The sequence below is a fragment of the Ursus arctos genome, unplaced genomic scaffold (genome assembly GCF_023065955.2).
Source record: "Ursus arctos isolate Adak ecotype North America unplaced genomic scaffold, UrsArc2.0 scaffold_8, whole genome shotgun sequence".
NCBI lineage: Eukaryota > Metazoa > Chordata > Mammalia > Carnivora > Ursidae > Ursus > Ursus arctos.
In genome coordinates, this window is record NW_026623100.1 from 67,279,360 (window position 1) to 67,305,085 (window position 25,726).

Sequence of the window (25,726 nt, forward strand, 5' to 3'; positions counted from 1 at the left end):
AATGAGTAAATTGTACCTTGAGCTCTTCTTCCACGCCAGACCCTTCACCGCTACCCAAAACAGTTTCAGGAATCTGGAAAGATTATTTGGAGGAGATAAATTTGCTTGAAGAATGAATGGAACTTTAATTTTTTTCCCTCTCTTTTTCTCTCATTTTTCCCTGCATTGTTCTAAAAATTGACTTGAGAGCATGATTCTGACCGGTGGTACTGGAATATAGGCACGGGGAGAGAAGCCTGAGCAGAGGCAGCCAGAGTGGGCCCTAGAATGTTCTTCGTCCATTTCCTCCCCCCACCACGCCCCCACTCTCCCAGGTGGTTAGGTCACATTTCAGGTTATCAGTCTTGCTGAAGGAGGACTGGCTGTTTTGTTCAAGAAAGATGATTGTCAACTGTACTATGAGGGTCAGCATCTGAAACTCCCTATGGGCTGCTTTACTGCGTGGCCCAGAGTCTCCCAGGTGTGTAGCTATCTAAAGTCTAGTATCGCGCTAGGTCCTTGGACTGTGGCCATGGGGAGGCACTCTTGGGGTAAGCGTCGAACAGGAGTTTATAACTCGGACAGGTCCATGGAGCGGCTTCAGTTGAATGCACAATATTTTGTATGAATAAGAACATTTTTGTGGGGAGATTTTATCGCATTTTAAAGAAGTCCTCAACACCTTCTCACTCCCTGACCCCCTTCCTCCTCCCAAAAAAAGTTAAGAAACCGTGTTGACTCTAGGGATCCTGTACTCTTTCTTAGACTAAGAGAATCGAGGAGAAGTGAGGGAAGGCTCTACCCTAAAGCGAGAGCGAAAGTGTAGCTGCTTTACTGTAGATGGAGTTTCACAGAAACTACTATTCCCAGAGATCTGTGCGGCAAATCCCGAGCTTATTGGTCAAGGGGAAGGCCCCTCCCCTAACGTGACACAAGCAAAAACCAATAGGCAACAGGCATTGTGGGGCTTGCCCGCTACCGCTCACCTATCAGAAGCCTAGGAGCCGATGCTTCCGGTATTCGCTCTGGGCTCGGGATTCCGCGGCACTTGGATTCTTATTTTCTGTGGGCAGTGATACCAAAGGTATTTTGTCTCTGCTGCTGCCCAGCCTAGCTGGTGTCGGGAGGCTGTGGGTGGGCCGGAGGGGGGTGGAGGGACCGGCACTTGTTGGGGAGTGGGGAGGAGACCCAGGCGTGCAGAGAGGGTGAGGAGAATGGGAGTAGGAGGTACGCGTGCGAAGGACTGGCCGCTGACGACGAGCGAGGGGTGGGCTTAAACGTTTGACTATATTCCATGTGACTCACTGGTGACACTTTTGGGAATATATCCTAAGGAAGCCATCCGAAATGAAGAACATGCTTTATCCATAGAGACCTTTATCACAGCGTTATTTATAATAATATAAAGTTAGCTTTAAAACCTTATAACCAGGTGTCTCAACAGTGAGGAAAAATTATGCGACTTCACTTAGTATCAAGTGGCTTCTAAAAATAATTTATAAAATTTAAATGGCATGGAAAAACGCTAATATATAATAAGTGAAAAAATCGTGATACGAAATTTTACAGTATGATTGAAAAAAATTTAACCGAAACTGCATATAAAAAAGCCCAGAGGGATGTAGTCATAATTTTTTTCCTTTGGTTGAATGTTTTTTTGTGAATTTACCTTTTTACCTTTCTTGTGTGTTAATTAAAATATATATATATATATAAAGAACTTGAAATTATTTTATAGTGGAAACACAATAATAGAAAAACAAGTTGGGGGTTTTGTAGCTTTGTTTAAACCAACTGAAAGTGGTCCCCTTCGCTCAGGCCCCTTGATACTCACGGTGAGTTGTCTTTCAAGAAGATTAAAAACCAGCATTAAATGGCCATAGGCTGAGCACCAGGTCCTGGTTCTGACTGTCTCTCCCCTGAGCTAATAAAACAGTGAGCTTTTCTTTCCCTAAAATTCCCTGAAATCTTATAGTCTGAGGGTTGAGAGGCTAACAAGTACACAGTTAGCTTCAGGCAGAATTTAAATATTTTTAAAAATACAAAATAATTGGGGAATGCCTGAAGACTATTTCAGCCTTTGTCCTCTTGGCTCTCTGATCTTTCACAGCCAGGCTGTCCACTGCTTTGGCTTTAACTACCTACATTATGACAGTGACTCCCAAATCTTTAACCTCTGACTGCCTAAGGTACATTGCTACCCTACAGACATCTTAGATGAAGCAGATCTAATACAAAATTTATCACACACTGCACACCCTTCCTACCTTTGAAGCACGCTCTGTGCCCTGTATTATCTCTGATCAATGGTTCAACAACTTCCCAAGCAAAAAAATTGTGTGTTGTCCTTAATTCTCCTTTCTTCCTCACCACTCATACCCTACCTGATAACATTATCTATTCCATCTGCCTTAGCAATCTCTTTTCAATCAGGCTCTTTTTCTCTACTGAAGTAGCTACAAACTTGGCTCCCTTTCTCATTGTAACATTCAAACTATTTCGTGGCCCCTCATTAAACTTACCAGCCGCCTTCTTTCCCAGGTCCATCCTGCACATTGTCATATGAATGTGTGCTAGTTTTTCCTATCCTCAGCAGGCCCTTTAGGATCAGGGAGATAAGGTTGGAAAGGTATATCGATCTCAGAAAATAGAAGGCCTGAAATACCTTGCTAAGACGTTGTGAAAGAACTTTTTAAATATATGTAGACTGTAGAGACAAAGTATTTGAGCAGAAGAACAAAATGACCATAGCTGTGATTTTTTTAAAAAGACGATTCTGCCCTGGGGCGTCTGGGTGGCTTAGTCAGTTGAGCGTCCACCTCTTGGTTTCAGCTCAGGTCATGATCTCATGGGTCCTGGGATCAAGCCCCTTATGTGGTACTCCGTGTTCAGCGGGGAATCTGCTTGAAGATTCTCTCCCTCTGTCCACTCTCCTGTGTGCTCTCTCTTTCTTTCTCTCAAGTATCTTATCTTAAAAAATAAAAAGGATGATTCTGCCCAATGACATAGAGCATCTGGGCTCTGTGGGAAGGAAGAGACTGGCGTCCAGAGATTTTTCCTTGACCTACCCTACTAAAAAGGGAGAGGTGATCAAGACCTGAACTAGCAGTAAAGTACAAAGGTTTGGAATCGATTTTTGTCAATTGTGTTCGGTTTTTGAGAAAAATATGCCAGATTTCTTTTACTAAGGATGAAAATACTAAAATTAATTTTTCTAAAAATCTCAGTAACATGATCATGTTTGTCTTTCTCTTATTTATAAATCCTTACCCTGTGCTATCCCTGGCCATACACATCGTCAATGACATTAGACTGACTTGGGTGGCCTAAAATGTATCATATAAATTGCCTTTGATATAATTGGACCGTTAGGAATTTTCTCTGCTCAGGAAAAAGTATCATGCATTATTTATCAATTAAATTATTTTAAAAGTGCATAAGTAGATATTAGAGGAAAACATATATTATCTTATATAAGACCAGTGGGTTAGAGATGGCAGTTTTCTTCATTAGTAACGACAGGGGACTTAATTCCTCCATTTAGCAAGCCACCGCAGACCCACTTAATCTGACATCATGTGTGGAAGCATAATAGACCGTTCCTTCTTAGTAAAAGACTCTACAGGCAAGGACAAGGCTAGCAAAGAGGTATGAGAACTAAGTTGCAGATAGTTAAAAGCAAATCACCAGGCAGTTTGGTAGAGAATACATTTTTTTTAAAAGATTCATTTATTAGAGCATGAGTGGAAGGGTAGAGGGAGAGAGAATCACAAGCAGACTCCCCATTGAGCGCAGAGCCCAACATGGGGCTGGATCCCATGACCCCGAGATCACCACCTAAGCCTAAACCAAAAGTTGGACACTGAACCATCTGTGCCACCCAGGCACCCAGTAGAGAATACATTTCAATGGATTTAGAGTCCAAAGGCAACTTCTCAAGTTCTGTCTTTGACACATACTACTCAGTAAAACAGGGTTGAAAAGTGTCCTTTGGGTTCAGTGACCTAAATGGCACTGGTGGCTTGGAAAAGGTGGTAATAGGGTCAATTTGGAGTGGGGTAAGAAGAGAGAGTGGTGGGGCGCCTGGGTGGCTCAGTTGGTTAAGCGTCTGCCTTCGGCTCGGGTCATGATCCCAGGGTCCTGGGATTGAGCCCCATGTTGGACTCCCTGCTCAGCAGGGAGTCTGCTTCTCCCTCTGCCTGCTGCTCCCCCGCTTGTGCTCTCTTTCTCTCTCTCTGTCAAATAAATAAATAAAATCTTTAAAAAAAAGAAAAAGAAGAGAGTGGTAAGGAGGTACCTGGCTGGTTTAGTTAGTGGAGTGTTCCACTCTTGATCTCAGGGTCGTGAGTTCAAACCCCAGGCTGGGTGTAGAAATTATTTAAAAAAAAAAAAAAAAGTGGTGAAGGAATGGACACCGCAAGTTCAGACAATTCTTTGATAACTAGTAAGATTAACCACCACTCAATATGTTTATTGATCATATTGTATTATTTTGTAAATTGTCTGTTGATATTCTTTGGCCATTTTAAAATTCAGGTGTTTGTCTTTTTAACTGGCTCAAAAGAGCTCTTTATGAAGTATTTTTTACATTTAAATCTTTATTTCCTTCTTTCAATGACAAAAAGGCTATTTGAATACATGCTTATTATAAAACAAGTTTTTCAAAAAATACGAAAATAGGAGAGTCCCATCTTACCTGTTATATCACCCCACTCCATTTTAGTTATCTATCTTGAACAGTTTTGGTGTGTATCATTCCCCATTTTTGTCTGCATCTTTATGTAAATATATACAAATACCCATGTTTGGGTTTTTTTTTTTTTTTCTTCTAAAGGAAGACTATAGATGAAAGAAAGTTACTTGAAAACCTTAAGAAGGAGATTCTTTTAAGACATCTTGGATCCTGAATTGCAGTAAAAATGATCACTCTAGGGGTGCCTGGGTGGCTCAGTCGTTAAGCGTCTGCCTTTGGCTCAGGGCGTGATCCCGGCAGTGTGGGATCGAGCCCCGCATCAGACTCCTCCGCTGGGAGCCTGCTTCTTCCTCTCCCACTCCCCCTTCTTGTGTTCCCTCTCTCGCTGGCTGTCTCTCTCTCTGTCAAATACATAAATTAAAAAAAAAAAAAGATCACTCTATCAAATAATATAATGTGTTTTGGAATTAGATTTTGGCATTTAATTTTATAAGATTTTAATCTTTATGCACATTTATGATATTATTTTTTTTTAAAGATTTTATTTATTTATTCGACAGGATAGAGACAGCCAGCGAGAGAGGGAACACAAGCAGGGGGAGTGGGAGAGGAAGAAGCAGGCTCTTAGAGGAGGAGCCTGATGTGGGGCTGGATCCCATAACGCCGGGATCACGCCCTGAGCCGAAGGCAGACGCTTAACAGCTGTGCCACCCAGGCGCCCCAACATTTATGATATTATTATATGTAATTGTTACATAATCTATTTACAAAAAGGATTTGGGGTAGCCATCTACTGTGTTAACCAACTCCATGATGAGTCATGATGAGTTGATTCATTTCAGGCTTTAAGTGCATCTTGCATATTTTATTGGTCTCCCCAATTTATCGTAGCATCATAGTAGGGCTATACCCAAAAATTGTGATTACAGTGACTTAGATACAGGATTATCTAGTCAGAGTGCACATTTTTTGTTTACTCGATTCCTGTCAGCATCCTGAAACTTTGAACCAAGAACTGCTACTGTAAGCATTGCTATTATTTTGCCTAAATTACTGATTTTTGGTATCTTGTTTGTGATCAGGGAAGTTTGAACTAGGGGTGCCCGAAAAATGCATTTTGGCTGCATAAATGGCCAGGGGTAAAAACTAGTATTCCACTGGGGCAATCATAAGAACCTGTGAGACAAAAGACAAATCTGAAATTTCATTCCTGTTGTTAAAAATTTATTATTAAAACATTATAGTCATTACATTTCAAAGGTTTGACCTTATTTTACAGGAAAAATAATTTCTCAGCACTGCTGCCGCTCCCGGATTGAACTTGTGATCGCCAAGCGACACACTTTCAATGCTAAAAAGCCACTTCCTTTCAGCTGCAAGATATTTTGGGTACCTCATTTTTATTTAACACTTTTTCCTTCATTCTCTTTTTCAGTATTATGTCTGGACTGAAAATGATTTATTAGGAATTTTGGAGATTTTCCACCTCATGAAAACTGATGACAAGTTCACTGTCTGCCTTTAGTTCATTCTCACAACTTGTGAATAATTCCCAGATAGGATGTTTACTTAAAAGACCCATGGCTAAATAGAATTTAAAGACTAAAAGTTAGGGGCGCCTGGGTCGGGCTCAGTCGGTGAAACATCTGTCTTCGGCTCAGGTCATGATCCCGGGGTCCTGGGATCGAGCCCCGCATCAGGCTCCCCCCTCGTCTGGGAGCCTGCTTCTCCCTCTCCCTCTGCTGCTCCCCCTGCTTGTGGGTTCCCATGTGCGCTCTCTCTCTCTGTCAAATAAATAAAATCTTAAAAACATAAAAATTAAAAAATATAAATAAATATCATAAACACATTGATCAAAAAAATGCAATGCTTTTCTTTAAGTTACCTAGCTAATGTACTCTTTTTTAATATTTATACTATGCTAGTCTATTTCTCAGTAAGTCAACTACGTGAAAGTTCTTGTTTTTGTCCTAAAATTAATGTTAGTCATTTATTATTGCAACATTTTATTCCTACAGCCAATATATATATATATATTCACTCATTCCAAGTTGAGGTGTGTATATATCTCAACTCACCGATAGGATTTTGAAATAGAATGTACCTGAGCAAATTGTTGCCTTTTAAATAAAGAATGGTTGTCATGTTTGTCTCTATTTGAAAATGAATACTTATCATTTAGATAAATTAGAATATCCAGCTTATTCTCGTTACTGCCTTATTCTCATCTGACCTTATCTTAGATATGTGTGAACACACCATTTAGGGATGCTAGCATTAGGCTGTTCAGTTTTCCAAAGACTGAAATCCAAGCCAAATAGTAGATTTTGGCTGAATACTAAGGCAAAGCCAACTTTTGGTGCATCTGAACTTGAAGCTCACTAAAGCAACAGTAAACCAGGTTCTGTACGTAAGACGACTCAAGGAAAGATTTTCATACTGTGGCACTGATGTAGACTCTACGTTATAGTAATCACCAGAAATAAAGATGTTTTCCCCCCTGTAACTACCCTAGGAAGGAAACATTTGATTGTTGCAAAATCCTACATTAGTTTTATAGAATGTTAAAATTTTATCATATAAATATATGATTTATTAACATTGTTTGATTGTTTATTGTCATGATTTAAATGACAGTATGAGTTCTTTAAGACCTGGAAATTTGTGCTAATATGTATGGTTGCTTAACTTTTATTTTTTTAAATCATACAGAAAATGAGAAATGCTGGTGTATGGCTGCATTAGGACTATATGGCCCAGTAGGGGAGGGAAATATCTCTTAATATATAATCCCTCATCGTTTTAGTTGTTATTGAAGAGGCTGGATTTTTTAACAGACTTAGAAAGAACGTCCAAATACAGTTCAAAGAGGTTTACTGACAGTATCATAAGAGCCTAAAACAACAAACCAAAATGTGATCACCACACAACCCTTGGCAATACCATGATCCAGTTGGAAACTCCTTTTAGGATATAATGGACACAGAGCAATCCATCTGAAAGTACTTGCCAGCACTTCATGAAATGTACTAGAAACTGTCAGGCAAAGAAGTTAAGTCTAGTTTCTATTCTCAAGGACTTTGTGTGTGAGTTGTGAAATGCGAGGCAGTACATGAAAGAGGGACTGGTAATTGCAGGTAATGAACTGAAGGTGTCACACGAGTGCTTTAGACTGTAAGGGCTGTGGGCGTTAGGAGGAGGGAAGTACCAGCTTTAGCAGGATGATTAAGGAAGACCTGTTGGAGGAGATGGTGTTTAAGCTGGGCCTTCACTTCACCAGCCGTTGTAACTATGAAGATGAGTAAACAGAAGTAAGACTGGAGGGCTAGGTAGGTCCACACTGGGGCAGGGGTTTGAATGCCCAACTGAGGAATTCAGAGTTTATCCTATAGGCCAGTGCTGTCCGGCAGAAGGTTCCTCACTGATGGAAATGTTCTGTTCTGCCCTGTCCAATATGAGAGCCACTAGCCACATGTAACTGTTGACCACTTGTAAAAGGGCTAGTGTGACTGAGCAACTGGATTTTTTAGAATTTTAATTAAATTTACAAAGCACACGTGGTTAGTAGGTACTGTATGGAACAGCGCAGCTATAGGCGGTAGGTAACGTCTGCCAATTTTTTTTTAACATCTGCCAACTTTTAAGCTGATAAATACGTAAAAGAACATTTTAAGATTGGTTTTGCACAAGATGGACTGAAGAAAGACAGAGGTGGGGAAATCAAGTAGGAGGAGATCGTTGGCAGTCATCTAGGTTTGAGGTGACAGTGATCTGACTCAGGATAGCGCTGGTGGGAATGACAAGGAGGACTGGATTCAGAAACACTTCTAAGAATTAATAGGACTTGGTGACTAACCGAGAGTACAGGAGAGCAGTCAAATGGAATCCCAAGTTTTTAGCCTGAGTGAATATGAGAATGGTGGTATTCATTAAGGAGCTGCTGTTGAGAACAACAACCAAAAAAAAAACATTCTTTTTTTCTTTAATGCACATCTGGTTTGAAATGAATGTGGGCAGGGCTACTGTCAGCCATAATGTGAAGCCTAACAGATATTCCAGTAGCACTGCAGCTCAGCAAGAAGCCAGGAGAAGAGATGCAGGCCTGACAGTAATAAACAGAGATGATCATCAAAGGCAAGAGAGTAGGTGACACTGGAAGGAGAGAAAAGAGAAAACAGTAGTGAGAACTGAGTACCAAACTTTTGGACTCTATCCACATCTAAATAAAAATTGAAAACAAGCTGAACTCCCACCTACAGGGAAAGCATTGGGTACATAATGGCATTCCTTGCAGCTACTAATGAATCTACTTAAAAGATTGGGGGAGTTCTATTTTTACTGACTTGGAAAGGTACCCATGATTTAAAATAAATTAGTGAATAATATGTAACATATGATCCTTGTGGTAATTGTTATTTTTTTAAAACCCATTCCCTAATTTGGGGGCAACTGCCCTTTGAGTCTCAGTGGGAGGCAGAGCCCCATCCCCCTATTACAGAAGCCTGTGTGGGGAAACCCTCTCCCCATCCTGGCAGCTAGAGCAGGGCATGGAAGCTAGGCTTAGCCAGTGGGAGGCTTCCCCCCCAGCCAGGCCCCCATTCGGGATCTTAAGCAATTGCCATCAAAGAAGGGGGAGTGAAGTTAGATTCTCAGGCACTAACGTGTGGGGGAGGGAGGGATGGCCATGGTTTATTCTGCCTAGCCCCATTTGGTTCCTGCTTGTTTGCAGGGCCTGGTTCTTGAGCCTTCTTTTTTTGCTTAAATTAGCCAGAGTCATTTCTGTTGTTAGTACCCAGGAACTTTGACTTGTACCCCACTTTTTGTTTAATGGGGAAAAAAAACTGGGACACCTGGATGGCTCAGTCAGTTGGGCGTCTGCCTTCAGCTTGGGTCATGATCAGGTCCTGGGATCAACCCCTGCATCAGGCACCCTGCTCAGTGGGGGAGTCTGCTTCTCCCTCTGACTCTACCTCCTGCTCGTGCTCTCGCTCACTCTGTCTCTCTCAAATGAATAAATTAAAAAATCTTTAAACATAAATAAAAGGAAAAAAAACTTAGCACATAATACAATTATTTTATTTTATTTTATTTATTGGTAGTTTTCTTAAATGGTTACAAAGGCTACACACCAAATTGTTAACAGTGCTTTTATCAAGGATTTGAGATTGGGGAGGGGAGGCGTTAGCATAGGATAAGAAGAAACATTTCATTTTATTTTAGACACTTCTGGTTTGTCTGAATTTCATTGCAGTGAGCGTGTACTACTTTAGTAATTTAAATGCCTGAAAAAAAACTTAAGAATGAGAAAATGGAAGATAATACTTTCTTAACCTCCTTTGTATTATTATGAAAGATTGTTGCAAGGAGCAAATGATAGGGAATGTGAAAATGAGCTGAAAATTATTAAGCGCTATTTGAATATGAGGAAGTAGAAGGAACAACAGTGACTTTTGAGTGTCATTTCACTGTGGAGGTAAAAGCCCTTTTGAAGGGAGTTGAGGAAATAAGTGCTAATAATGTCAGGGATGTGAATATCAATTAATGCAATTTGGCAGTGAAAGAATACAAATTAGATGGGAAAGAAGTCTTTCTCAGTTTTGTTTTGTTTTGTCTTTTAGAGAGAAAGAAAATGTGAGTGGTGGGAGAGGCAGAGGGAGAGGGTGAGAGAGAATCCTCAGACTCCTGGCTGAGCTCAGAGCCCTGCATGGGGCTCCATCTCACAACCCGAGATCATCACCTAAGCCAAAATTAAGATTTTGATGCTTAACCAACTGAGCCACCCAGGCGCCCCTCGATTTTTTAATTTGAAAATTTTTAAATTTGAAAGTGCCATAAATACCAATATAGCCTCAATCTAAAGAATATTTTTTATTTTTTTTAAAGATTTTATTTTATTTGACAGAGATAGATAGAGACAGCCAGCAAGAGAGGGAACACAAGCAGGGGGAGTGGGAGAGGAAGAAGCAGGCTTCCAGCGGAGGAGCCTGATGTGGGGCTCGATCCCAGAACGCCAGGATCACGCCCTGAGCCGAAGGCAGACACTTAACGACTGAGCCACCCAGGCGCCCCAACTCAATCTAAAGAATTATTAACATTTTGCTACATCTGTTTGATCTCTCTACATTTCTGTATAAAATGTGTGGGGTTTTGTGTTTGTGTTTTTTGTGAAACCATTTGAAAGCGAACTGTAGGCGTCATGACACTTGACCCCAAATACTTCAGCATTATATTTTAATGGTACGGACATTCTCCTACATAACCACAATACCGTGTTCACACTTAAGAAAATTAATAACTCCACAACATCTACGAATATCCATTGCATATTCAAATTTCTCCAATTCTAAAAATATCTTTTTTTTTTTATAGAAAATTTTATTTCCTTGGGACACCTGGGTGGCTCAGTCAGTTAAGCATCTGCTTTTGGCTCAGGTCATGATCCCAGGGTCCTGGAATGGAGCCCCACATTGGGGTCCTTGCTCAGCGGGGAGCCTGCTTCTCCTTCTGCCTGCCACTCCCCCTGCTTGTGCACGCGCTCTCTCTCTCTCTCTCATAAATAAATCTTTGAAAAAAATTTTATTTCCTCAATTCAAGAGCCAAAGTTTATATATTGCATTTGCTTGTTATGTGTGGCTCAGTAGTGTCTTTTAATCTGTCACGTTCCTTTGTCCTTTTATCCCCTTGAAATATTGACCTGTGAAAGGCCTAAGCCAATTGTCTGTAAAATGTCCTACATTTTAGATTTGTCTGGTTATATTCTCCTGGTAAGTCTTTCCTTCTTACTGATTTCAGACAACCTGTATCCAAAAGGATGGAGTTGGGAAAAGGAAGACTCCTCAGGACGGGCCTGAATGCATTATATCAGGCAGTACACCCAGTTCACGGCCTTGTCTGGACTGACGGGCATCAGGTAGTCCTGACCGATCTACAGCTTCACAGTGGAGAGGCCAGGTTTGGGGACTCCAAGGTCATTGGACAGTTTGAACATGTACATGGAGTGTCCTGGGCCCCCCCTGGTGTGGCTGACATGCCCGCTCTGCTCGCTGTCCAGCACAAGAATCATGCCACTGTGTGGCAGCTGTGTCCCAGCACTGCGGAGACAGGCAAATGGCTGATGTCGCGGACGTGTGAGATTAGAGAATCACTCCCTGTCCTTCCCCAGGGCTGTGTGTGGCATCCAAAGAGTGCTGTCCTGGCTGTGTTGACGGCACAGGATGTGTCCGTCTTCCCAAGCATCCATGGTGACGGTCCCCGGGTGAAAGCGGACATTGACACCGGGAACTTCATTCACTGTGCCTGTTGGACCCAGGATGGCCGGAGGCTGGTGGTGGCAGTCGGCAGCAGCCTGCATTCCTTTATTTGGGACAGTGCTCAGAAGACCCTTTGCAGGTGCTCCTTCTACCCGGTGTTTGATGTGGACAGCTGTGTGCGCGCCATCGGGGCCATCGCAGACTCACAGGTCGCTGTAGCCACTGAGCTTCCACTAGATAAGATATGTGGCTTAAATGCATCCGAAACTTTTGACGTCTTGCCTGGTGGGGAAGACACTCGTCTGTGTGCTTCACCGGTTACTGATCAAGTACCCACCGAGGATAAGGGGGCGGTTGCTTCTGAAACAAATTTTGAATCCTCAGTTTCTCCCGTTTCTTCTTCCTTTTCAGATCCTCTGGATCTAACTCATATACATTTGAATACCTCCAAGTCTGAGGGTAGTTCTCTTATTTGTCTAAGACAAAAGGACTGCTTGACCGGAACTGGCCTGGATTCCTCACATTTGGTCCTTGTGACCTTTGAGAAAGAGGTCACCCAGACCAGAAAAATCACCATTCCCGGCATTCTGGCTCCCGATCTAATAGCGTTTAACCCTAAAGCACAGGTGGCGGTGGTGGCTTCCAATACCTGCAATGTAATTTTTATCTATTCCGTCATTCCATCGCGTGTGCCAAGCATCGGGCAGATTCAGTTAGAGAGAAGTGAAAAGCCAAAAGGTGTATGTTTCTTGACAGATGAGTTATTATTAATTTTGGTAGGAAGACAAAAATCCACTGAGTCAGCATTTCTTCCTTCTTCGAAGACTGATCAGTATATCATTCGTTTGATTGTTAGAGAAGTAACATTGGAAGAAGAATTTCCAGTAACAGCGACTGAAAACCAGAGTGGAGACTCTACTCTCAGTACTCCGTTAAATAAAACAGACAGAAAAAAGCGAACTGAAAGTCTTTCCCCAGACTTTGATCACCAAAACAGAGGGCTCCTAACAGCTAATGGCAGTGGGCAAAGCGGGAGGCCTGGAAGAACCCTTATTAGAGCAATCAAAAGTCCTCCCACCAGTATCTGTGCTGGTTCCATCGTCCTTGACGCTCTCGATGCTGAGTCTGTTAACTGTTCAGTAACACGTCCCAGAGCCAGCAGCACCCCCCCACATACCCTAACTCCAGAACCTCCTGATTGGCCTCCAAGCCAGAACTTACAAAGGGAAAAGGAAATTTACCAGCTGTCTAAGGAAATGGAAATTTTATCTAGGACCCTGACGGAAGTGCAGCGATGTCTCTCTGAACTTACAGATGTTCTGCAAAAGGAGAAGTCCTCTCCTGTGTATCCACTCTCTCAGGACCCGCCCTATGTGCACATCGCTTATCAGGTAACTTCTTTGAGGAGCTGCCGCTATACGGGAACGGTCCTGCAGCCAGTGGGTACTGGCAAGAAAAAGTCATCGATAAGCAAGATGGTGTTGTAGCTGAACCTCCCTGAACTGGGCGTGTTACGTTACAGGCAGGTTGCTCTACCTCTCTGGGTTTGTCGGCTGCTGGCCAGGTGGGCACGCGGCCAGCATGCACTGTGATTGCATCACCTGCGTGGTGTAAAATATGAATGATTGTACTCACCCTGGCAATTTATATTTAGAAAAAAAGAATTCTCCTTATTGTGCTCTTTCACTGTGGGAAGCTTCTCTTTATGCATTGCAGAGAGAAAGGTTAGGTTGATTTAGAAAAATTTAAGGGGGGACGCCTGGGTGCCTCAGTCGGTTGAGCATCTGCCTTCAGTTCAGGTCATGATCCTGGGGTCCTAGGATCAAGTGGGCATCCGGCTCCTTGCTTAGCTGGGAGCCTGCTTCTCCGTCTGCCTGCTGCTCCCCCTGCTTGTATGCTCTCGCTCTCTCTCCCCCTCTCTGACAAATAAATAAAATCTTTAAAAAGAAAGAAAACTTTAATGCATGTGCAGACATACAGTATTATAGGAATGGGATCATATCTTATCTGTTTCTATCATGAACATTTCTCTCCCCATTGAACTTGGCCCTACCCCCGTCCCACGATAACTCACTTTAACTCACTGCTTAACGTGGCTCCCTCCATTATTTTAGTTCATAGTCCTACAGTCTTACACATTTCTTTGTATACATAGGTCTGTAGATTTTGGGGGTGGTGGTGTGTCATCGTTTTACAAAACTGGGGTCGTGGGTGCACTCTCTGTGCTGGGAGTACGTCATTTATGTAGCTGGGCCCTTGGTGGACATTCACGCGGCCTTTAGCTCTTCACTTCCGTGTCTTCAGTCACCCCCAGTCGTGCTATAGTTTTCTTATGTGTAGCTATTTGTACTCCTACTTTTATTTCTATTGGGTTGGTTCCCAGAAGTGGAAGTGCTAATTTGAAGAGTGTGTGTGTGTATGTATATATATATATATATATATATACATACACATGTTTCTACTTTTCACAGCGTTGCCAGATTGCCTCTCAAAGATTTTTACTTAATGCATCATCACATGCCCGTTCTCAACCTATGAGACTGTCCTTTTCCTCACAGCCTTACCAGTCTTGTATGTGTAAAGTGCTTTGCACTTTTATTCATTTGTATTTCCTTTACTTTTGGGGCCAATTGAATATGAATTGCCTATTGCTTATTTTTTTACTCTTGAGTTATCAGTTTATAAGAAGTTTTTGTAGATTCTAGAAATTAATATACCTGTAATAGTCTAGATTCTCTTGCATTATTTTATTATATTAGTTTTTACATTTAAGTTTTTAATCTTTTCATTAAATTTTGGTATATGGTCCACTTTTATTTCCTGAGAGATCACCAGTTGTGCTAGCAGCATTATTAAAATTCCATCCTTGGGGAAAAAAAATCCATCTTTGGGACACAGGGCTGGCTCAGTATATGGAGCATTCAGCTCTTGATCTCAGGGTCTTCAGTGCAAGCCCCACACTGGGCATAGAGCTTACTTAAAAAAAAAAAATCCATATTTAATCCCACTGAACTGGATCTACCGCATTTGTCATCGATCAACTTACATATACTGGGATCTAATTCTGGATTCTCCATACTGTGACCACTATAATGCTGGTCTCTTTAACTAGAACTTTATCAATATCACACTAATTTGATTACTGTGGACTTCTGTATCTTTGTTTTAAAAGATATTGCAGAAAGTTGGTATCGAAATCATTGATAAATAATACAATAAATTAGAATTTAATAATGATCAAGAAGAGGTATTTTAATTAGTTTTTTCTTAAAACTACTACAGTTTGACCAACTCAAGGATGTAGGGTTTTTAAAAAATATTTTATTGATTTATTTGAAAGAGAGAGACAGAGACAGAGCATCAGCAAGGGGGAGGAAGCAGAGGGAGAGGGAGAAGCAGACCCCCCGATGAGCAGGGGCTCCATATAGGGCTCAATGGCGGTCTCGATGGGGGGGCTCAATCCCAGGACTCTGGGATCCTGACCTGAGCCGAAGGCAGACGCTTAACCAACAGAGCCACCCAGGTCCCCAAGGATGTAGGTTTCTAAAAGAACCAAAGAACAGTTTAAAACTGAATTAAAATTTTATTATGAAAAATTTCAAACATATATTTTTTATTATGAAAAATTGTAAACGTAAATAAAGACTACATAAATCCCTCCTAAATCTGTCATCTGGATTTAATAGTTGTTAATATTTTTCCATAATTGCTTTTTTTTTTAATTTCCTAAAGTATTTTAAGTAGGAATGTCATGGTATTTAACCCATAAATATTTTGGGATCAAATCCTTTTGCTGTATTAAATAATGTAACCAAAAGCTGCTTATTTACAACTGGTCTAGTTAGAGTGATAGTAAATAGGATTTTATTTTTTATTTATTTTCTTAAATTAAATTTAATTTTTTAAAATATTTTTTATTATATTATGTTAGTCATCATACAGTGCATCCCTGGTTTTTGATGTAAAGTTCTATGATTCATTACTTGCGTATAACACCCAGTGCACCATGCAATACGTGCCCTCCTTACTACCCATCACCAGTCTATCCCATTCCCCCACCCCCCTCCCCTCTGAAGCCCTCAGTTTGTTTCTCAGAGTCCATAGTCTCTCATGCTTCATTACCCCTTCTGATTACCCCCCTTTCTTTATCCCTTTCTTCCCCTACCGATCTTCCTAGTTCCTATGTTCCATAGATGAGAGAAACCATATGATAATTGTCTTTCTCTGCTTGACTTATTTCACTTAGCATTATCTCCTCCAGTAAATAGGATTTTTAAAAACTGCTTACAGGGCACTTGTAAGTGCTCAGTTGGTTAAGCGACTCCTTTCAGCTCAGGTCATAATCCCAGGGTCCTGGGATCAAGTCCCACATCAGACTCCTTTTTTTTTTTTTTAAGATTATTTATTTATTTATTTGACAGAGAGCGAGAGAGGGAACACAAGCAGGGGGAGTGGGAGAGGGAGAAGCAGGCTCCCCACTGAGCAGGGAGCCTAACGCAGGGCTCAATCCCAGGATCCTGGGATCATGACCTGAGCCGAAGGCAGACGCTTAACAACTGAGCCACCCAGGCGCCCCAGCACATCAGGCTCCTTGCTCAGTGGGGAACCTGCTTCTCCCTCTCCCTCTGCCTACTCCTCCCCCTGCTTGTGCTCTCTCTCTCTTTCTCTCTCTCTCTCTCAAATAAATAAATAAAATATTTAAAAAAAAACTTCTTACACATTCTATTTTTAAGAAATGTTAACTCTATTGCTTCTGCAATCAGTTTAACAACTTTTATTTTTATATTTGAAGAAATCTTATGTAGGTCCTGTTGTTGAAAAAAGAGCTGTGCTCCTCTGCGATGGCAAACTAAGACTCAGTACCGTTCAGCAGACTTTCGGCCTCTCTCTTGTCGAGATGCTCCATGGTAGGTAGCATTCAGAAACTGCCTCTACCCCACGCCCCCTCCCTCCACCATCTATTTTGTAACTTTTGTTGATAATGAAGACGAAGTATTCGAGAACCATTCAGTGATTCACTAGATAGTTAATAAGAATTGTTCGTTGCCTACTGTATACCCAAGTCTATCATAGGTGCTGAAACACGTGGAAAACACAGGTTCGGCCCTTGAGGAGCTTACAGCTGTGGTGGAAGACCTAAAGGTACACAGGAAAAAACTGGAAGAGTTGCAAAGCAGTGTATAACAGCTGCAAAGGAATGACATAAAAACCTCTATACACCTGTTGGACTAAACATAAAGATCGTAGCAGCGTTGCAGAATATTTCTTAAAGGAATTGTCATTTTAATATGTAGCAAACATGGGATGAGAAGGGCATCCCTAAATGCCAGCAAACAGAGCTGTGCCCACTCCATCAGATGCACTGTGTGGTGGGTTTTTGGTGCCTCATTCTTCTAATGGTAGTAGCCACTGCATTGAACATGAAATCTGTTTCATTTTTCCCCTCTTAACATAGTAGCACCAGCATTTTTCTGTTTGGAACATGCATTTGTGATATGACTGCATAATTGTCATTTGTCCTGGGTGGGGTTAATATTCCATTCTGGGTGTACCATATTTTACTTTGCCATATCTTCTTTGACCTTTAAGCGGTTTCCAGTTTTCAGCATCATACATAGCACTAATAAAAACCTCTCTGCATATTTTAACATGTTCTTGGAAAGTATAGATTTTGAGAAGTGAAATTACAGGGTCAAAGGTGAGGCACAGTAGATTCGAAAGAACCAGAGAAGGTCCAGGCATGTGTTAAGGCCTCTGGCCCTAGGTTATCCCAGAACAAACCATTCATTTTTATCTGGACCATTCTAGTCTAGCAGTAGTCAGCTCAGCGTCCTTGGGTGTCTAGAGGTTGGTATGGATCTAAAGAATAAAGGATCCTCCAGAGAGGAGCTGTTCCCACCTTCACATAGTTTCTGGAGAAGCTGCTTAAGAGAGTGTAGATGGGGACACTCAGTACACAACCCCTAACAAGTGCACTACATGCACAATCATATGCACAGCACTGAGTGATAAATGCCTCACCTGGTAGAGATGGACGTCCCTAGCTATGCATCAATACCATCAATACCCGCTCCTGCCATATGACGTCACCGTCCGTAGTACTCAGTCCTTCCGTCTCCCCAGCTGTCTGCACGGTCTTATGATGATCAGTTCAATATTATCAACTACTCTATTCTTACCCTGAAAAGAAGATTTTGCCTTATTTTTCTTTATAGAATGAGATGAGATATCCTAAATTGCCTGTGTGTTTATTTCACTTCGCAGACTCACACTGGATCCTTCTCTGTGCTGATAGTGAAGGCTTCATCCCGTTAACTTTCACGGCCACTCAGGGAATAACCATCAGAGATGGCAGCGGAAATGTCTTCATGGACCCGGTTCCAGAGTCTTAATCCTGCTCCTTCTCTTCAAGCCTTGAGAGACCTGACTGTCCAGAGTGTAGACGCCACTGGCTAATCTACCCATTGAGGCAGTACGGCCTGATACTTATTTGCGGAGTATTTGCCGCGTAGCTTTTCAGATGAGGCCATTGCAGACAAGATCTCTTTCCCACCGTGGACTCTGCTCGGCTGGGGTTTGCACTGTCGCTCACAGGTGAAGCACCTGCCGTGGTTGGCTTGGCGGCTTTTCCTCCCTGAGCCCCCACCCCCACCCCCGGGCTGCCGCTCCCTGCTCTGTAGCAGAGCTCAGTCTCTGTTAGATGGCTCAAAAAGTGGTCGTTTACGTATTCATGACTGTGTGGTTTTGTCTAAGGGCAGAATTCCCAGAACAAAACAATATTCTGGTGCCATGTGGATGGTGTTTTATGGTTTCTCTGAGGCTTTCTGTCCCTTGCCCAAAACTGTTAAAGCTGGCTTAGAAGCACTTAAAAGCTATTTCAATGTTGTTATAGATCATTTCCTTGGCTTAGAGATGAGAGTAAGAGGTACTGGAGAACATATGCTCTAGCTTATCCTTCTTACCCCAAACCAGCAGGAATCAGCAGAGCTCAAAAGAAGACCAAAAATCGATGGACTTCTGTCCGCAGGGCTACCTAGAACAGGAAGTAGTTCTGACGTGGGCTGGACCTGCCAGGATTTAAACCTAACTCTCTTGCTTCCTTAAAATTTTCTGGCCAGCTAAGGCCCAGATACTCCTAAAAACTAGCCCTGGGCAAATTTCAAATGAAATGTCAAGTGCTCTGACCCTGCTGGACCCCACTTGAGCGTGTGCTTATGTTAATAGCGCGATGCCAAGCACAGGTGAGGTCTAGGGCATAATTTCGTGCTCTCGCTACTCCTGATTTTTCTCCCTGAAGTGCCTTTTTTTTTTTTTCTTTTCAGTTTTGGGATCATAAAAATGTCTTATTTTCCTCCCAGTAATCAGCTCCCTTAATTACATTATCACTTCAGTTTTGATGTTTTTCTTTTCCCTCCATTCAAGTCTTAGAGACCAGCAGAGTCTGTGAGAGAAGGTAGTTCAGAAAATTGGAAATTTCACTGAGTCTGAGGCAGGTAAAAAGTACCAGCTTATAATTATGGGCCAAAGTGCCAACTCCGTAAAGTGGGAAAGAGCCTTGATCGCAACTTTGGACAGACACACCACTTCTCAGACAGCGCCATAAATTTCAGGGACAGCAGCCTGACAAATTGATGAGTGTGTGGCTGGTCAGGGCACATCTGCAGATAATTTGCTTTGGCCATAGAGGTTCCATTAGCACACATGCATCTTCCCCCCCCCTTCCTTGAAAATCATCCGGAAAGAAAGATTTCGTACCCTCGGGGACTCCTGTCTGTTACCGCTTGTGAAGATGGAGCTGGGATAGGGAAGAGGCGAGGGCCCCCTTTGTGGTCCAGACGCATTAGGCGGCTGCTGGGATAATGGAAGTGGAGGCCGCTGGTCTGTGATCGGGTGTCTGAGAGCAGTAGCCGAGGACAGCCTGAGGCCTGACTCCGTTTGCAGAGGAAGTGTCTGGGTGGGATGAAAGCACGCTATTAGGAAGCCTGGGGGGCCTGGGGACCCTGTTGTAAGATCAGCGCGGTGCCTCCATGTATAGGTTATAACCACCATTTCCCTGGACAGAGTCCTGTGAATGAGTGCATAAAATCACTAATGCTTGCTGTGGCCGTTGTGAATGTTTTGATGGTATTTTCTCTGTGATTATTGCTGGTATAAAGAAAAGTTCTTGATTTTATGTTTGTGGACGGTCTGGCACGTAAATTATGTATTTCTTTACAACAAATCTGATTCCATGACAACTCTCCTACGAAAGACATTTCCTTGGCCTCTGCTGTTATTACAGTCATTGGAGCGATAGAAGATAATCCAGTATTTGCTTGCTTTGGAAACAGGGACAGAAGAGCTATAATATTTAATTATTGTTTAATGTTCTGTTGAGAATAGTTTGCATAAGGAAAGACATTAGTTACAAATCCCATTTGGTGGCCCAAATTTCTCTACATTTTGTATGGGTATTTATTATTTAATACACACAAACATATAAAGTATAGGAAGGCTTAATTGTTTTAAATTGTTTTTATTTATCTGACAGAGAGAGAGCAGAAGCAGGGGGAGCGGCAGAGAGCAGAGGGAGAGGCAGGCTCCCCGCTGAGCAGAGAGCCCACCATGGGGCTTGATCCCAGGACCCTGGGATATGACCTGAGCAGAAGGCAGACGTTTAACCGATTGAGCCACCCGGATGCCCCAGGAAGTCTTAATAATAAAAAGAGCCACCTGCCACCTCATTTAAGAACCAGAACATTACTAGAAACCATTCTGGATCCTTCTCTATAGAGATAACTCCACCCTAGAGGTAACTAATCTCTTGATTGTTGTAATGATCATTCATTCCTTTCTTTTTTTACCACAACCACCTATACACATTGGCCTAAACAACATAGTGTTTATCCCCCCTTGTTTTTGAGCTTTATACAATGGTGTTACATTGTATATAGTTCTCTGCAGCTTAATGTTTTTCACTCAATATTGTTTCTAAGAATCCTGCTTATTATGTGTTTGTTCTATTATTTTCACTGTTTTGAGTTACCATAATATATCCATTTCCTGCTGTGTACATTTGTACCGTTGCCTGGTTTTACTTTTGCAATTATAAGCAATAATGCCTTGAATATTGTTGTTAAGTATGTCCTGATGCAAGTATTTGAGAAGTCTCTCTAGGGTCTTTTTTTTTTTTTTTTAATTTTATTTATTTTGAGAGAGAGGGCACCTGAGTGCAGGCACCTTTGTGAGCGGAGGGGGGGCTGGGGGGGCAGAGGGAGAGAGAGAATCTCAAGCAGACTCCATGCTGAGCGCCCTGGGCATGGCTTGATCTCACAACTGTGAGATCCTAACCTGAACCGAAATCAAGAGTCAGATGCTTAACCGACTGAGCCCCCCCGCACCCCCTGGGGTCTTTGACATAGATGTGGAATTGCTGGAGCACAGGGGGGTTGTGAATTCAAATTATTTTCCCAGGTGGTCACATCAGTCTTCACTCCCAGCATCCATGTATCAGAGCTCCTTTTTTGCTTGCTCAAGGCTTCTTACCTTAGGACCACGGAGTAGTTTCAAATGGTTTCTCATTGTGATCCTAATTTTTACTTCCAGACCACCAATGAAATTGAGCATCTTTCATGTGTTTATTGGCCAATTGAGTTTTCTCTTTTGCAAAACCCCTGTTTGTTTCTTTTGCCCCGATTTCTATTGGGTTGTCTTTTTCTTCTTGAGTTGTAGGGATTCTTTTTATATTCTTGATGTTAATATACGTGGCGAATGTCTTCACCCAGTTTGTGTCTTGTCTTTTGTCTTTGTGGTGTGTTTTGTTGAACAAACTGTTCATTTTAAGCAAGTCACATTTATCAATCTTTCCTCTCATGAAGTTTTGCCTTTCACATTTATTTCTTTAATCAACATTCTGTTGGGTACTTGAAGGGAACCCTCTGTGTAGCTCACTTCTGTCCAATATTCTGTCCTGCAAACTCTAACCACTTTGGTCTCCTTAAACTCATCTTCCCAGCTTAGAGTCCCCTGGGCTCCAACTGTTCTCTTCACCGTCATCTGGAAACTCTCGAGGCAATGAGCTGGGGTAATTGTAAGCTTCACCTCATATGTTTCCCATCTTTCAGAGATTCCTCCTTTGTTGCTTCATGCCCAGCATCTCGAAAACTATTGTTTCATATATTCTCTCTAGTTTTTTTTAATTGCTTCAGCTGAGAGGCTAGGTCTGGTCTCTACTAGTCCATCATGGCCAAAAGCAAAAGTCTTTCCACATCCTGTTCATTTATTTCTAGGTATTTTATATTTTTTGTTGCTAGTGTTTAAAAATTGTTTTGTAACTGTTACTGGCATATACAAATATAATTTGTTCTTGTTAATTTTATGTCCAACTATCTGGCTATACTCCCTTACTCTAATAATTTATCTGTAGATTCTTTTGGGTTTTCTGTATAGGTAATCATATCATTTACAAATAATGGCAATTTTGTTTCTTCCTTTCTAATTATTATACTGTTACTACACTAATTAAATCTGCTGATGAAGTGTTGACTAGAAGCAGTGATGGTGGATCTCCTTATTCCTGATTTTAAAGGGACTATTTCACCATTAAGAATGATGTTCACTCTAGGGGCGCCTGGGTAGCGCAGTCGTTAAAGCGTCTGCCTTCGGCTCAGGGCGTGATCCCGGCGTTCCGGGATCGAGTCCCACATCGGGCTCCTCCGCTAGGAGCCTGCTTCTTCCTCTCTCACTCGCCTGCTGTGTTCCCTCTCTCGCTGGCTGTCTCTCTGTCACATAAATAAATAAAATCTAAAAAAAAAAAAAAAAAAAGAATGATGTTCACTCTAGATTTTTGGTAGATCTCCTTTCTCAGGTTTAAAAATGTCCTTTTCCTCTTGGTTTGCTTAGTACTTATTTATCATCAGTGGGTATTAGCTTTCTATCAAATGATTCTGTATCTATTGAGAACATAATTTTTTTCCTCCTTTAATCTGTTAATGTGGTAAGTTTCACTCAACAGATTCTTCTCATGTGAAACAAACTTGGCATTCTTAGAATAAACCCAATGTGTTCATGATGTGTTTATTTTTTAGACATTGCCAGACTTAGTTTACTAATATTTTGCTTCAGATTCTTGCTTCCATGTTCTGTGTTCAAGATTAGCCTGTAAATTTCCTTTCTTTTTTACTTTGCTTGTCTGGTTTTGGTATCAGACTTATCCTGGCCTGCTATAATGAGTTGCCCTTTTATATAAAAGGGTTTGCCCTTTTTCCGTTTCCTGGAAAAGTTTTCATAAGCTATGAAATGGTCCTTGAAAGTTTAATAGCACTTGGTAATATCATGCGGATCTCCGTGTTTTCTTTGTGGGAATGCTTTAAAATATCTGTCTCGTTCCTTGAATGTTTATGAGATCATTTAGGATTTCTGTTGTTTACACTCAGCCACGTGTACACTCAGTTCTGTTATAATGCTTGTTTTGAAAACACACATTAGCTCCAACAAAGTTACTATATTAAGGAACAATTAGAGTGTAACATGAATTTCCTTGCTTATGCACCAGTGTTGTCCTGAAGAAACACTAGGTGAACACAGAAATCTGTACCCAGCTGACCAGGGTCCTGTAGGAGTACATAAACAGACACACGACACATCTCAGACACCTCACGGGCAGCTCTCTCAGTCGCCATGTGTGTTAGGAGTCACACCCAGCCATATCTGCGGCTACGATTTTCTGCCCGATTCCAAGTAACTTTTACCATTTGACAATAACCTACAAGCTGCAACCTTTTCCTTCTGTTGCTTAATCCACACTCAGCGTGCGTGGGGAGGGCGTGGTAAAGTGAGTGGGGGAGAAAGAAAACGAAGACGACACCAAGTTTTTGGTTTGGGTGACCTGATAGATGCTGACGTCATTTACCCAAAAATGCAGGAGGCTGAACAACCGTGGGGAGGTGATGAGCTCCACTTCAGACAGAGGATGTTCTAACTGCCTGAAGAACACCCAGTTCTTCAGAACTTCTGAAGTTCAGCAGCGAGTTCTGAGTTAGAAAGACAGAGGTGGAGGGGCGCCCGGGGTGGCTCATTGGTTGAGCGTCCAGCTCTTGATTTCGGCTCAGGTTGTGATCTCAGGGTTATGGGATCGAGCCCTCGTCAGGCTCTGCACTGGGCTAGCCGTGGAGCCTGCTTAGGATTCTCTCTCTCTGCCCTACTGCCCCCCGCCCCATGTGTTCTCTCTCTCTCAAAAGAAAGAAAGAGAGAGGGAGAGAGAAAGAAAGGAAGAGAAGGAGGCGGAGGGAAGGAAGGAAGGAACAGTAGCAGAGAGGGAAGGGGCAAGGGCGATGTCTGCTCTTTGTCAGTGATAGGCCCAGGGGTGGGCCTTGGTGGCAAGGAGACATCCTCTTTCTCTGAAGCAGGAGGTCTGGCTCTGAGAGTGGGTGTCAGAAGAGGGTCGGGGGTATAAGGGGGGGCTCCGTGGGCAAATGTGATTTGAAGGACCCAGAGTAGGAATAATGGGTGGAATTGGGAATAATAATTCCCAAATAGTGGGGATAACACTGTGGGATGGGAGCATAGGGTCAGAGGAGGGGATGTTGGCATTTGGTTTCGGGGGAGGAGCAGTCCTGGTGCTACCAAAGTGTGGGCATCGGCTGTTCCTCCAACAGATGTGTTCAGCACCGGCTGTCTCCACAGCTTTGGAGTCAGGCCCACTTAGGTTCAAGGCCACTGCTGCCACCAGCTTACCGTAAGCAAGTGACTTAATCTCTCTAAGCCTGTTCTGTTTCGTCATCTGAAAATAAGAATAATAGGACGCCTGGGTGGCTCCGTCGGTGAAGCGGCTGCCTTCAGCTCAGGTCATGATCCCAGCGTCCTGAGTCCCGCATCGGGCTCTCTGGTCAGCGGGGAGTCTGCTTCTCCCTCTGCCTGCCACTCCCCCTGCTTGTGCTCTCTCTCTCTGACAAATAAATAAGTAAAATCTTTTTTAAAAAGTGAAAACGAGAATAATAGTACATGCTTCGTAGGGCTGCTGTGAGGGAGAAATGGAGTAATACACTGTGGGCAGCCCCTCATCATCTCTGTCTCCAAGATCCAACCCTGGGCCCCAGAGGTGGCCCCTGCAGCTGTATTTGGGCAGTATAGTTCAGCTCCTTGAGACTGCACTCCTGGGAAACAGGTAACGTAGAATTTGGCACAAGTTTCTGATCCTACCTGCATTGCCCACGTTTCCGAAACACAGCATGGTAACATGGTAGAAACTCGACGTCCCCTTCTGTCTTAGCAGGTACTGTGTGCCCACAGTCAGTGATTTTCCACTGTTGAGAAACTGTTCTGTGGGGATGTGCGCCTGCGTGTGACCCGCACACCCCGGGGTGAGCAGAGCTTCCTGTGAGCCTGTTCCTAAGTCAGATGGGCAATGAGGAGAAGCTGACCCAGCTCTTTCCCTGGTGCCCTGTGATGCCAAGGGTCAGATACCCATCTCAGTGGCACAAGGGCAGAGAGTTCAAGCATCATATAGACCAGGTCACACCGTGCACTGTTACTCTGAGGTCAGGTTCCTTCTCGGGCTACCGTGTTTTTGGAGGAAGCCGGATGTTTCATGCTTTGAGGGGTATATCCTGTCTGAGCGTGAGTCTGGGCTCTGACAATCATAGGTGAGAGTCTGGAACTAAGAGGTGGCCAAGGTGTAATGAGGAAGTGGAAGGGGGCCTGGCCCTGGGCGGGGATCTCCAGAGAGCTGACCCCATGGAAGGGACAGAGCAGGGGGCTGGAGGGGAATGCAGGGGGCAAGTCTGCACCTCCTGGTCTTCTGGGCTTCTCTAGAAGTTGCTGGGGC

The 25,726-nt window shown here is 42.7% G+C and overlaps 1 protein-coding gene across 1 annotated transcript; it reads left to right on the top strand.

Annotated features, from left to right (window-relative positions):
• Positions 1-978: 978 nt before the first annotated feature.
• Positions 979-21,029, top strand: WDCP (WD repeat and coiled coil containing). The gene is made up of 4 exons (XM_026519704.4): positions 979-1,063; positions 11,465-13,313; positions 16,715-16,829; positions 18,187-21,029. The coding sequence occupies exons 2-4, from the start codon at positions 11,484-11,486 to the stop codon at positions 18,312-18,314; spliced, it is 2,073 nt and encodes a 690-aa protein (XP_026375489.1). The 5' UTR covers positions 979-1,063; positions 11,465-11,483; the 3' UTR covers positions 18,315-21,029.
• Positions 21,030-25,726: the final 4,697 nt, after the last annotated feature.